This window comes from Ursus americanus, chromosome 35 (genome assembly GCF_024610735.1).
Source record: "Ursus americanus isolate L20-20 chromosome 35, mUrsAme1.1.p, whole genome shotgun sequence".
In the NCBI taxonomy this organism is placed as follows: domain Eukaryota; kingdom Metazoa; phylum Chordata; class Mammalia; order Carnivora; family Ursidae; genus Ursus; species Ursus americanus.
Window position 1 is genome coordinate 13,474,715 of NC_142161.1, and position 14,931 is coordinate 13,489,645.

Below are 14,931 nucleotides of genomic sequence, written 5' to 3' on the forward strand. Positions count from 1 at the left end.
GCGGTAGTTACAAAGTATTTGCTCACCCCAGGGGGCCAAGCAAAGGCTATTGACATGCTTGCTTGATGTATGAAAAGACAAATTAGTCCCTCATCCTATCTACCAGCAGGGTACAGTGACCCTACATGGAAAAGTCAACTCAAACCACTGTATAATATATTTACATTTTTTTTTCTGGGAAACTTCAGAGTTACCAAATCAACTGTGTCTAGTGTGCAAACTGCAGGCAAGCTAACAGAATGTGAATTAAATTCGAGGAAAGCCATGGTTTAGCTTGACTCTGCAGATGGCACTCGTGGCTATAGCCTGTTCTGGAAGAATCTATGGTAGGTAGCTTGAGTGGGGAAGCAATGGGAGAAGGAATTTTAGACTAAATGCTGTTTCTGGATATGACCACTTATTACTCATTGCCTGTCTCCTGCCCCTTGTACGTTCTCAGCAGTTTTCTAATACACTAAGCAATGTGAGAGAGGAATTTCTCTCCATGTCACGGGCGGGCTGGTGGGGTGGGTGGAGTAGAAGGGGATCCAGTGAGCAAGGTTGGAAACAGTACTGCTTACATTCCTCCTTAGGTTAGAGAGACAACTCAAAGTCCCATGGGTTTGTTTCTTGAGTTGAATAAACACAACATTTTGGCTTTTTTAGCATATCACATATGGTGATTGGACTTACTATAAAATGAAGAGGGTCTCATATTTGCCTTACCATCCAGCTTGCACTAATCAGAAGAACACAATATTAAGGGGAGAAAGGCTACACCTTTCCATTATGTAGAGATCCTAATCAATATAAGATGACAATTCTCCAAAGTTCTACTGTTAGTTAAGAAAGAAATTTTAGGAAACTGTGTACATTTGGATAACAAACTAGCCAGAGTTCTGCCGTAGATTGCAGAGAGGGGGTTACAAAAGATGGCTGTATTAAAGAGTGCCTTAAAACCTGCTCTTTCCCAGCATTTTTATAATCCTATCCTCAGTTAAAATCAGTTGGCTTTTATAGAAGGTCGATGTCTCCACGCATTCAACAGATACCTATTGGAAATAAATATATTATGGTGCTATATTGTAACTCATTTTACAGGACATGTTAAAATAATAATGCCATGAATAATATAAAAGAACCAACCTAAACTTGTCCAAATCAAGCACAGATAAAGCAAAATTTTTTCAGGCCTAAATATCTATCCTTTATTCATTCAGCAAACACTCATGATAGACCTACTGTGTAGACACTAGTCCTAGTCCTTAGCGGGCAAGTTTTGGAAGACTTGGTAACTGAGGAGTTGAGGGTATCTAATTAACTATAGTAACATTGGATTGGAGCTCTATTTATGTTTCCTATTTCAAGGTAGCACGAAGTCATGTCTGTTCACCAAGTGAAAGATTCCCATTCTTGGTTCCTGCAGTGTACTTTGAGGTGCAGAATTTGGTGGCAGGTGAGTTCTAGCCAGTCTTCGTAAGACAGAAAAAATCAGACAAGGGATAAGAAAAGTGGTTAACTGAGAGTTTGCCAACTGGGCTGACAGCCCTGCTTCTACCAGCAAGCAGCTGGGTAAATTTCAACAAGCATTTTTAACTTCTTACCTATTAAATAAGATTATTTAAATTTTAAATATTTTAGTTTTTTATTAGAGAGAGAGAGAGCACAAGCAGAGGGAGGGGCAGACTCCCCGCTGTGCAGGGAGCCGGATGCAGGGCTCGATCCCAGAACTCTGGGATCATGACCTGAGCAGAATGTAGACGCTTAACAGACTGAGCCACCCAGGCACCCCTTACGGGTGGTTTTTAAGGTCTCTCCCAGCTCTAAAATCTAAGAAAGTGAAGTGAAAAGCAGTGCAAGGAATGTTGAAAGTGCTAGACAAACGTAAGTTGTTAGGAAGCGGAGGAGGACTCCAGGCCCAGAGGCTTTTGTCCATCGCCATGTCCATCTCCCTTTAGTATACCTGCTTTCGTGCCTTTTTTTGGCCTGATAGTCTGAAGGCAAAACATCCTCAGGCCTAGCGTTGGGCGGGCTGCCTGCCCCCAGCCGCCTTCCACCCTGGTGTTTAGAGTTCTCTCCTGAACAGAAGTGAATCTAAAGATTGGAAGAGCTCAGAGGTCTCAGCTCGCTCGGGCTCCCTGACTGCAGATGCGCTCTCTGAGAAGTGCTAGGATGACAAGGCGGACTTTGAACCAAATTCTACCTGCACCGTTAGCCTTCTCTAGTATGCAGGTTCCTCTGTAAAACAGGCGGACTTTGAACCAAATTCTACCTGCACCGTTAGCCTTCTCTAGTATGCAGGTTCCTCTGTAAAACAGGAGTCACCAGAATAGTTCAAAAGAGTGTTACGAGGATTAATCCAAAAAAAGTACAGAAAGTACTTGTACACAGCGGTGGGGAGCTCCCCAGAGCGTTACTGGTGTGGTTGGGGCTCAAAGCATGCATCACGCCTGCCGCACCCTCTGATTAAAGCATCACGTCGCTTCGTTCTTAAAAAGTGATTTGCTCTGCATGATTTTGCTAGGTTTTCAAAATCAGGCTCTGAAGCAGGTAGAGAAAGTCTTGTTTTCAGCTTGGCTCTCGGGGCCACCGCCTTACACCATTCCTGTGGAGGGATGCTCCAGGGGCTGCCCCCCTCCACGTAGAAGTCAGTGTGAGTGGTGCCCCCCCAGAGTCCCGCAGAGCCGCAGTACTGCCAGTTCCAAAGTGGAAACTGAAGCCCATGGAGGTTAAGTGAATGGTCCAAGGTCACACCGCAGAGGAGGAAAACATTCTGTTCTCCAAGTCAAGTTACGATCCCAAGTAGTTTGTGCCTTCCCCTCCGCCGAGTGACCTTGAGCGTAGCACCCACAGAAAGACAGAGTCAAATACTCCGTGCCGGCCTTTCTGTCCACTGTTAGACTCTGGGGTGCCTGGTGGAAGATCCCTTGAGGGCACGTGGCACATGTGCTGTACTTGGGCCGTTATGTTATGGAAAGGAAATGTCTGCATTTCCAAAACCCAGCCAAGCAGGCTGTGGAGACAGCGGCCTACTCCTCCGTGCCGCGGTGACAGTGGCTGACATGACTATTCGATAGCCGGCACCCCTAAAAAATCTATTACTCTCCCACCTGTGTTGTCATCTTATCACAATCTGTGGTCTGTGCCACAAGGCACATTGCAGTATTAAAGAAAGACTGTGAGTTTGAGAAGTGACAGCGATATTAGAGTGCTGCCATCGGACTCCCTGCAAAACGCCAGTGACTTCCTCATAGTCACTAATCCCCAAAATAACCATCAAGAAATATTAAAACACACATTTTATTAGTTTCATTTAATTTCTTAATTGCTCAAAGTCAGTTTACCCATTTATTGCTGTGTGAAATGCTTAGAGGCAAGGCGCACATTAGAGGGATTATTTCCATGTAATCCCTCCGTCCCAGAGGGTAGGAACTGATCACTTATGAATCCTGATTTACGCTCTGTAACAATATCAAATGGAGGAAATGGTTATTGTAAAATGATAGAGTCAGTAGTTGGGTAATACGGTAGGAGAGTGTAATTTAATAGCAAAGAGAAAGTACCTCATTTTCGGTAAAAGTTATGCGAGCCCTTTTCAGGAATAGCTATTAACCAAACTGAATTTAGCCTCCCATTTTTCTGGCTCTCCCTCTGTTAATTGATAGATGTTGAAGACGTGTAGCCCGTTACGATTTTAATCAAATGGTGTCTGGGAGTAGATGTGATCATTTTACTGGGACTTGGAGTTCTGGGGATAATAATCACTCTGGGTATTGAGCTCTCTGTGACAGTTCGCCCACTGCCAAGCTTCCTTCTGGGAAGAAAAAGCGTGCAGGCTCTCGGGTAGAATTTGGAGGGACGCTGCACGTGACACAGGAAAGGGAGATGAGGGAGGAAGGAGCTCTAGGTAAATATCCAGCAAGAAACTCACGATCGCCTGAACTTCTGGCGCTGGGGTACATCAGAGCTGGCCTGAGACCGTGAAACTCCCAAGGACCGGGTCAGGGACCCGGGAAAGAGCTCTTTCCTATTCTATTGTTGACACATCTCTCCCTGGCATTGTACCTTGAACCCAGCGTTATTTTAGGAGCATTATTGCCCTTCTTGGAAGGAGGTAAGAGTCCTAACCATCAGATGAGCACAGAGATAAGGCCAACCCCTCCGACAGCACGCAGCCTAGACAGGGGCCATGCCTGACAGCATGGAAATAGCCAGGCCTCCACCGCAAGCTGACCCTCCTCAGATATTGGACATTCACGCTCTACCTTCAGAATCCGCCTGATACAAAGAGTAGACAAAATAAAACATTTTCTTAAAGCCCTCAAGGACTTCTGTACCATGTATCTTATTAGATTGAAGGCAAAACAAGCTGATACTAGCAGAAAAAAAATGGCTGGTTCAGACCCCAGCTGACCTCTTTTGCATGGAAAATTCTCCATATGATTACCGAGCTAATGAGTAATATTTAATGAAAACATTATGCCTTTGCATATATTTGTAAGCAGCACTTCTTTCATCTAAATTTACATAGAAATAAGCTGATATGTATAAATACGCATCTTGGAATTCCTCACATTCTAAGGAAAATACTCATCCGCTATCTGGGGCTGTTTCTGTACAAAGCCCAAACTTCTCAATAAGAAAACCGTAGCATTCAGTCAATCATTCGCTTGACACCAAACATGCGAGTATTTGATGATGCATGGATAAAACAGCTGAGCGCCAGGCAGGCTCCCCCACAGTTCACAGAATGTTTTGGTTGTTTGCAAACGACGGTATATGAGAACAAAGTGGGCTAAACAGTTGCTAAATAAATACGTATCTCCCCCCCCCCCCCGCAAAAAAAAAAAATCTTTCAACTTGAAGAATCCTTCAGCATATAAAGATAAAGACTCAGAACTAGGATTGTTTCTGGGGGTCTGTGTCCGTTTCCTTTTCTGCTCCAGATCTGAACGGTGGGGGTGCTGAATTTGAGATCGGGAACACCATTGACACCTCTTTCTCCTCCTCCCCCCTCTAGGTGGAGCTGACAGGCAGCAGCGTGTTTGACTATGTCCACCCAGGGGACCACGTGGAGATGGCGGAACAGCTGGGCATGAAGCTCCCGCCGGGCCGGGGTCTCCTCTCGCAGGGCACCGCCGAGGACGGAGCAAGCTCCGCATCTTCCTCCTCCCAGTCGGAGACCCCTGAACCAGGTGGGAATTGCAGTCCCCACATGCGGGATGGTGGGCAGGACCTTTGCCAATGATTGCACTCAAGTTGCCAGTGTGAAGAGACTATAAATAGGTCTAATGGTATTTAACGATTCCATGCAGCTTTCTGTCCCATGCAGTAATTAAATAAGGAGGAGATTTGAAAATAAGGAGACATTTTAATAAGTATAATCCAGAGATCTAATTTCAGTGGAACAATACATAGAGAAGGTACTATTACTTCTAAATTACTAAAGGGAAAAGGTTCTGATTTGGAAGGCCCTCTTCCTTGTATTGTTGCCGTGGCTCGATGTTATGCATTTATTTATTAATTATTCAGCAAAATCTACGATAAAGGGTTCTTGAATATTAGCTGGTAGAGAATTAAAAATATTAAGGACTTGCAGAAATCTTGGTTTCTTTTTTTTTTTTTTTTTTTTTTTTTGTAAGCATCAGAAGGTACTTGAAAGATGTGAACAGATAAATTAAGGCTAAAAAGAAAACAGAAATGGCTACATTTTAAACTGCCTTTCTACCCTCAGTATTTAATTAGATCAATTGTATAGAGGAATGAACAGAGGTGACATTCCTCATTGGGATTCCTTCCAGGACTCTTATAGACTTTGCATTCAGAATGTTCCCATTTTCATTGTGTTGTACTGATGATAATTTAAGTATTAGGGGAAAATCCATTTATAAATTAAACAAAATGACTTGATATCCATCAGTCCCCTAGTTCATCAAGCTGTTCAAACACGGGGAAGATTGGCTGGTCGGCCTGGGTCTTCCGAGAGCGCTGGTAATTAGATCTGCGAAGGATTTATTCTTTGCTGATTGGGGCTTTAAATTAATTGAAGTTCCACATTTGTGGTTTTGTCCTTTTTGTACTTTTTTAGAGGAGATATTTCATATTCTTGTGTGGTGGAGTGCTTGGCCAAGCAGCAGTGGTTTAAATGTTAATTTTTCTCATGAGAAGTTTAAGATTTTTAATGAATCAAGGCCTGATTTGAAGTGCAAAGTTTTATTTGCTTACTTGGGAAATTATTTTTGCACTCTTTAAAGACGCTTGTACTTTACTTGATATGTTGTTTTAAAACAGATTTGCAATACACATTTTATAGAAGGTGGAAAAAACCTGTCTTAAGATTAATACTAAAATGATTCTAAGAGAATACTTAAATTTGACCTTAAAAATAATCACGGTATGTTTGCTCACACTGATGGGGAAAAAGAAAACATATTTGCCTCTTTGGAAATATTTTAATTCCATCTAAAACCAGTTCATGTTTCCTCATGTAAGTTAACTGTACTTTCTAGGGCATTGGTCTGCAGCAGTGGTAAGCATCTTTCTCCAGTGAACACCAGGCATGAGAAGAGAGAGTAGTTAAGACTACTCTTTACCATTTAAAAATGAACGTAATTTTGCTCCCAGGGAAGTCCTATCTTCTACCGTTGCTCACTGACTTCACTGAATAGATATTCAGTGAGATCATTGAAAATGCATTTTGTCATTAGAATATTCATTTCTGGGCAGATTTGAGAAACAGCATATGAAAATAGTTTTGTTTTTTTTTTTACTCTTTCCTTCTGGAGATGGATTAGGGAACCTGGATTGCTCATACTCCTAAACACTCAATGTATAAGAATTCAAGTTTATAAAACCCTCACTGTTTCCCTGACTCCCAGACTCTCAAGTTTAGACAATCTCCGGCTTTTAACCGGGGCTGCCGTCCCTCTACATCACCTAACCTTCCAGCCTCTGCTGGAACCACCCCCGTGGGAAGCTCAGAAAGCTCAAGGCTGCCCACTCCATTGGTGAACAGCTCCGAGACAAAAGTTCTCTGAATATGGAGCCAAAATCTAACTTTGCTGCAATTTCTCCTCACTGATCCCAGGTCTGTCCTCTGGGATCTCATTTCAGATCTACTCCTTCCTCTCCATCCTAGCCTCTCAAACACATGGAATCAGATATACCAAATTCTCCCTCCCTCTGCGTTCGTTCTCCTTTCCATGTCAAACAGCCCTCATCCCACAAACATTATTCAGTGGCATGTTCCTGAGACACCACCCTAGTCACTCACAGCCATGTCTCAGTTTGTTAGTGATCCTGTAAGAATATGATTCTGAGAACTCCATGCAGACCTCTAGAAGTATTCTGATCAGTTCAAAGCAGAGGGACTGCCCCCTCTCTCAGTTTAGGTAACCGTACTTCTGTTAAGACAGCCTAAGGTTGAATTAGGTCCTCTTGGCAGCCAGCTCACACTGTTGACTCATATTGAGCTTGATGTCTCCCCAAGCACATGTTAAGCGTAACTTGTCACTTGGAAAAGACTTTGATCGGGAGAAAAAAATCCACAGCCTGTAAACCAGTTCTGCTGGTAAGCTTTGGTAAGCTAGAGTCAAAATCAAACAGGTTTAAGATTGATTATAAGAACTCTGATGAATCCCGTGCCTTCCAGGAGGCTCCAGGATGCATAAAACAATTCTAGGCACACTGTTAGGAGAATGACGTACCTCCTTTAAAGTTACTCTGTCATTCAGTATTGAAATATGATTGACGATTCACTTGGGTTTCTTTCCCCTGCCCTCCCAGGCTTCTTGGAGCCATCCTAACTGGTAAAATTGAAAATTCTGCTTTCTACATTTCTTAACCACTGGGGCTTATTAGCAACAGTGGCATAAGAAGGGTTGCTCTTCCTTGATGAAGAGTTTAGCTCTTACCATTACAAAATGTGAAACTTACTTGCCTTAAAACACTCTAGCATGGTTATTTTCCGTCTTGGGCTTAAAAGGCAATTAGATTGACTTCTTAAATACTGAAAAGCAGTGTAGGGTGCTACCTTTAACCAATATCTTCACTAATGCAGATCACTGCTCCAAGGGAATTACTTAAAAAGTCCATGTCAGGCACTACTTCCCCAAGCTGCTTATGTTTCTTAAAGGCTGGAAGAATTTTAACAAGATTTCCTAATTCTTAATAATACAAGGGGACATTTTTGAAGACTTGTTCATTGCAACATAATCTTTTAAACTCTGATGAAACACAGATTCTTTTTTAAATAGTAGTGTAATTCTGTTGGAAAGGGGATATCGATATGTGGTGATTATGAAAATGAAGGTATGGACTTTTTCAGAAGCCCTGATGTGTTCAGTGTAGCATTACTAAACGACTGAAATCTAAATAACATTTGGCATGATAATAAAAGGAAATAAGTGACTAAACCAGCCTAAGAGGCAGTGAGACTGTGCCATCATAGGAATTCTCTTTCTCTGAACCGCCAGCCCTGTGATTGTCTTGTCTTGAACCAGTCTCAAGATAATGGGCAGGGGGGCGTGGGGGGGGGCGTGACAGGGAATCTCTTGACTGTTGGAAACTGAAATAAATCTTTTACATGCATGCCTAGTTATTCATAGTTTAGTAAATACGGGATTTCCTTTAGAGAAATCTTAAAACAGGCAGAAGAAGAATATGTGGGTGGCCTTGTTTGTAAAGTTATAAAGTTCTAGAGTGTCTATGGAGGTCTAAACATTTTGGAAGAGACTGTATTGTCCTGCAGGCTCCCGCAGCAGGGGGAGCACAGAACCTCTAGAACGGGATGTCTGGGTGTTTCTTTTTCTTTTTCTAGATCTATGTGTATCGTTTCGTTACTCTTAACAATTCGGTAATCTGGGGATTATGAGTGCTATCCTGTTCTCTTCATAACTTTCAGTGCTGCATCTTTAAATGCTTAATAAATAAAATAGCAGCTCTTCCAAGAAATCCTGGAGGAACTTTAAAAATCTCCTTATCTTCCTTGGGTTAGGTCATAAAATTGGACTTTCTTTTTTTTTTTCCTAATTCTAAAATTAATTTATTCTCATCGTGAAAACTTTAGAGAACGCAGGAAACAAAGACTAAGGACCACCAAACATTCCACTACCCGCAAATGACCACTGTTCATATGTATATGCCTATCCTTCCAGATTTTCTTTTCCATATATATGTGTGTGTGTGTATATGTTTGTCTGAAATAAGATCTTGACATACAGGCTTCTGGTAATCTGCTTTTCCACTTAACCTCACAGGCAACTTTCCCTGTCACATTTCTCACTTTAACATAAAATGTCCTTTCCGTCGCCAGTGGTTTGTTTCCCACTAGCTAAGAATCAAGTCTCAACTGCAGGAGCCCTGGCAGGAGTAACATACCTGGGTCCTGCTTCAGAGGGAATCCAGCCAGGACAAGAGGTTCTTGCAGCTTATTGAATGGGTACGAGCTCATAGAGAGAGAAATCAATACTGTACCAGGATTTAGACAATTTAGCAAAATGTATGAGACAGTACTTTGGGTCAAGAATAACTGCAGCAGCATGGTTAACCATTGATTGTCTAAAATAGAGGTTATCGTGCTCCGTCTAAAGTTGCAGACAGACCTACCCTGTTTCGGGGGTTAAGATAATCACCGCATAGTATGATCTTTACGCTATTATGCCCATTCTATGTCCTGAATATTTTAAAGACAAGCAAAATTGAAGCAGTCGAGTTCTTGCCTGAATGGAAATAATCTGCATTTTCTGCTTAGGCGTCTGTGCTGTGGCAAATCTGATCAGCGCTCGATTCTACAGGAACGCCATTCCTCTGAATTCATTAGACAGCTCCACAATAAGGGATATAATTAGACGCATAAATGTTTAGGAATAACAATAAAGAATGTAAAAATTTATCGGAGGATCAGATCATTATTTTGTTTCAAAAAACTGTTGAGATTGGAAATACACTTGCACCTTTAAGGGTGATTATTTACCATCTCATAGAGGGTTGGTGGGGGTGAGCGATGTTCTTTTTTTTTTTTTTTTTTTTTTTTTTTATTGGTTCAAGTTGCCTATCAATGAACTGAATTTAGAAGTCAGGCAAGGGAAACCATCGTACTAACCCCACATCCAACCTCGGTCCCCAGACAATGTGACTGTATCTACAGCACTTTCTGCTGTACCGCAAATGTCAAACAGAAGGTGTAATGGATTTAATATTAGCGCTGGCCAAGGTGTTGAGGGAGCTGTTAATAATGTCACTCCAGTTATCGATCCGAAGCCTTTAAAAATCAAAGAAAAGTGAGAGATCCCCTACTGGGGAAAGGCACACAGTGACTGGTTTTTATTGCCAATATATTTCTACATATAGAGTGGCAACTTTCTGGAATTATGTTATCACCATTAATCTCTGTGAGATTTTTGGAGTCGTTATATGGTAAGATAATATCATGGAGACCGCTCTGCATGCTAATGCTCGAAGATCAGACCAAGCTCTTTCAACCGAGCCTGAGAACGCGCGCGGTAACTACAACGTTCACGTTGCCGACTGCAAGGCGTTGATTAGCACTAGACTTACTCTTGATGGCGATGTTGGATCCACCGGAAGTATAAAATACGAACTCTGTGGTCCCGACGGCGAGCTGCACTCTACCTTGCCTCTCTAAAACTCTGACTACAAACCATGTCACCACAAGCCACGCGGCGACTCACTTGAGACAGAAATGAATTTTGTTCTTAGCAATTAGCGTCCCTTTTCAGGAAACTGCTAATCCTTCCATCTGAATGGCAGTTTGTACGCAATGAAATTTTTGCTTTCCATGGTCCCCAACTAATAAATGAAATTGAAATGTATAATTTGTGTTGAATGTTTATCAAACTGTAAACACACATTTAATTCCTTTCCATATTCATACAATATAAGCAAAGATAAACCCACCAGATAATGTACCACGGTTATCCCTGATGGATTGAATCTAAAATGCGTCCCTACTGTAGCTGTGGCAGTGATCCAGACTTGTTCACCATGACCCGACCCTGGCCTGCCCCCTGCGAATACCCATGTGGGCACGTATGTGTCAAGTCTAGTCGTCAGAAAGCGGCCTAACAAAAACTAATCTTTTCATAACCCAGACAGATCATCATTTATGCATAAACTCAGCTTTTATACCAAGAAATAAATACATATGCAAGATTATTTCCCTTAGCCATGTCATCGTTATTTTGAAACGAAACAGAAATTATCTTTTGCCGCTCTTGAGTGAAAATGACGCACGCATCGACACTACAGCCAGTGCCACTCTAGTGCCTGCCTTGTCCAACCCAGAGTGCTTCTTGTGCCTCAGAGACACTACCCTGAGGCAGTGCTCTTTTCTCCTGCAGAAAGTAGACTATTCTTAAATGTCACTTTTATCCCCAGCTATGCTAAGCAAGATCATCTGGAACTGCCACAGAAGGGAATCCATATTTTCCAGAGCTCTCTTCTGGCATTCCGGGCCTAGGCACACAGCCTAATTGGTGTGAGCTCACTTTGGTGAGCTTGTCTGTGTGCGATGAGGACGTTTCAAAGTGACCATCTACTTCTAGGATCTTGCCTGCGGGAGCTCAAGAGAAAAGTCGGGTAAAATCTCTTCTTCCCACCAGGCTGTGCTGGCCTGGGACCTGAGCTCAGGCCCTTCCAGGCCAGCTCCCAGGTCACATGGCTACGGTGCAAGGCACCCTTCAGGGCTTGACACCTTGACCTGTCGACTGAGCTACAGGAAAACAGCCTCACTTTTGTTCCCAGAGAAGATGTGGGATCTCACCAGGGTTCTGCATGCCATTCTGAAACAAACCTTCTCTTCCCAGAGTTCAATCATAGTGGTTGCAACTCAAAAAAAAAAAAAAAAATAGTGCAGCTTTATATAAATTAATATCATGGTATTTAAGGGGTAGCAAATGGTTTGTTCAATAACAGAAGCACAGGACTCTTATCAAAATACACAATAGTTTCACTCCGTTTATATGTAGCACTTGTTTTCCTAAACCTTCTATTGAAGGTTTAGAAGATCAATTTTTTAAACCCATTATTTTTAACAGTTATTTTATATAGCTTTCTAGGTCATAATTTTGACTTTTCCTTACCTATGGTGATAAGGGTACATTTTCAGAGGTTCTAATATGAAACCCAAGACAACTTGTTAATGGGTGACCTGTCCCTCTTCATTAAAACAAACCAACAAAAAAGTGCTTGTCTTTGTCATTGGAGGATTACAAATTATAGATTCTATTTCTCGAACTCTTGCCTTGAACAAAGCATAAGTTATTTGCTTTTAATACATATCGCTGCACCGAAATTTCATCCCTGTCCAAATTATACCGTTCTGAATTCTTCATCTGCACTAAACAGCAGATTTACGAAGGATCCGTTACCTGGCATTGACTGAGCTTTGCAGGGTGCACAGATCAGAAGAGGCAGAACTGGCTGGAAACCATTTCCACCCCCAGTGAGCAATTTACTCATGATTGCTTGGGGAAAATACTGGAAATATTGCTTCTGTGTAAAGTTTGCAACTTCCAGTTGTCAGCTCTCTGCCAAGCAGTTATTCCCGAGCACGGCATTAGGGAAGCGCGCTCGGGCCGCTGTGACACGGCTGGCACTCACATCCTGCCTGGGGTGCACGGAGTACAGAAAGCACTAATTACAGGAGCTAATTCACACACTCTCCCTCAGAGGCAGGTCAGTGTTTTATCCTTATTTTACAGATGGGGGGCGGGGGGGAGGGGGAAAGTGATGGAAATGCCAAGGGGCTTGCCCCAAGCCACACGAGTTTTTCAGCAAAGGTTAAAGTAAAGAGTATGGTATGAGGGCTGGAGTAGGTACAAAGCCTAGGAACAAGCTGGAAAAAGGAGACAAAACACTGATAGTAGACCTCCAAGCAGACCCTGGAGAGGAGTTTTTTCTGAGAGGCTTCTGGCATCCAGAGAGAAACCTAGCTAGCCCCTTAAGCACATAGCTCATTGGCTAAACCACATTTTTGTTAAATATACTCTCTCACTTAGGACTAAAATTCTCCATCTGATCCTTGCTCCTTCCTTTATCCCTACATTAAAACTCCCCACACCACCGTGAGCGGTAGCGTCTGAATCAATTATAGGCAAAATTCAGCCCTGAGTCTCTTGGTCCCCATTAGCCAAGAGCACAGCCAAAATTGTCTCTGTGCTTTTGACCTCTGCTCTGCCTCAGGCTCTGGGCAGCTTTTCCAGGCTCTTCCTTTCAGAACCAGTCTTCCAAGACAGGTGTGATGTGGAAAAAGAACTAGAAGAACAATAGGGTCCATCAGGAGTCAGTCCTATCCTCCTGGCGGTATCTGCTCGTGAAACACAATCACGGTTTCTTGGGACCCATGGAAAACCTCACCTATCTTCTGTTGACAAAACTAGCTTGAGAGAAGGAAAGAATCTGTGTCTTTTCTGTAGTTGTTATTAACTAGACTGAATTCTTAATCAAGATCCAGGCCCACCTGGTATTAGAGATTCTAAAGACTCTTCAGTAACCATTGAGTCCATGTCTGCCGTGTGTCAGACGTTATACAAAGCACAGAGGAAACAAAGATAAAGCTCCTTGCCTTCCAGGAGCTGACCATCATGTGAGGGGGACAGGTAACTAGTACAATGCGGGAGTGTGATGATGACAATCAGCGCTGTATCACAAGCCACTGCTGTTGGCAGTCCTGGGAGACCTGTCTCGGGTTCCAAACGTCAACCCTGAAATGAGCAGCCCACGAGTGTCGCTTCTTTGGGAGCGAGTTGCTTTGACGTGCCCAAACATACACAGACCATGACTGTCAGGGACTCTGATGCACACCGTCAAGGGCTTTGGGGTAGTTTTCTGTGTTGTTTTATTTAATTAACCTAAAGAATGTCTGCTGCGTGATAGGTTCACAGGAGTATTAGTTCCTCTGATTATCGATCTTTTGGGCTCTGCAGGCGTGTTCTGAATGGGAGGTGCTCCCAAACTATCTCCCTCCCACTGATTTCATCAACAAATTCAGGAAATGCTAGCTTTGGAAATTTGACTTGACTCTTTTTGCTTTTTCTACTCAAGGTATAACTTGTTATAAATACTCAAGGAACATTCATGATGATATTAATACGTAGATTTTACCATGGTTTACCTCTATGTTACAGTTACAAGAGTTAGTATGTTTAAGTAATGTATTTCTCACCATGACCCTCGACCAAAACTAGAGATAGTAAAGGGCTTGCCTCACACCAGAGTGGACCCGGGATCTGAACGCGGGCCATGTGTTTTGCTTTGAGCACTTTGCTGGGTGCGTGCAGAGAACACAAGAGGTAGAAGATATAATACGTGCCCTTAGAACACTGACCACCCTCAGTAGAAGACCTACACACAACAGCCAGAGAAACGAGAACAATAGTGCTGCTACCCTCAACCGGGCCATGACAATGGCAGGTGGTGTAGGAAGTCAGGGAGAGGCTCAGTGACTGGGGGTGGCTTTGATGAGAAGGGATGAGTCACATGTGCTGCATGAAAACTGACCTAAGGTCAAAGAGGTAGGATGATCTTCCAGGAGAATCATCCCAAGCGGCCCAGTGGGATGGATCTGGGAGGCAGGAAGGGGCCCTGTCTTCCTCACAGAAGCAAAGGTACACACCCCTCTAGAATGGAGCCAGATCCTGGAGGAGCTGGAATGCCAGGGAAAAGCATCTGAGAACAGTACGAGATGTTCCGGGTATAACTTATTAAACAGAGCAGTGACTCAATGAAATCGTTACTTTATCACTTAAAAATAAATACAAAAATAATTTTCAATTGGGAAAGATCCTCCCTTGTGGGTCAGCTTATACGACCGCCTGTGGACTCCTGAATCTCTTATACAACGTAACTTCTAATATTCATTGAATGGTCACCTAGCGCCAAACACGCTGCTGAACCTAGCGTATGTATTGCCTCATTCTTGCCTCACAAAAT

The 14,931-nt window shown here is 42.8% G+C and overlaps 1 protein-coding gene and 1 long non-coding RNA gene across 4 annotated transcripts in view; one reads left to right on the forward strand and one right to left on the reverse strand.

The window, feature by feature from the left end:
- NPAS3 (neuronal PAS domain protein 3) overlaps window positions 1-14,931 on the forward strand; it is an 817,945-nt gene that overhangs the window by 689,470 nt on the left and 113,544 nt on the right. For both annotated transcript variants that reach the window (XM_087859047.1, XM_087859046.1), the window contains one exon: window positions 5,000-5,174. In XM_087859047.1, coding sequence (XP_087715173.1) covers window positions 5,000-5,174 — 175 coding nt within the window. The remainder of the gene's footprint in view (window positions 1-4,999; window positions 5,175-14,931) is intronic.
- The window catches only part of LOC148107109 (uncharacterized), a 246,574-nt gene that overhangs the window by 54,109 nt on the left and 177,534 nt on the right, over window positions 1-14,931 (reverse strand). The gene's annotated exons all lie outside the window — the stretch shown is intronic.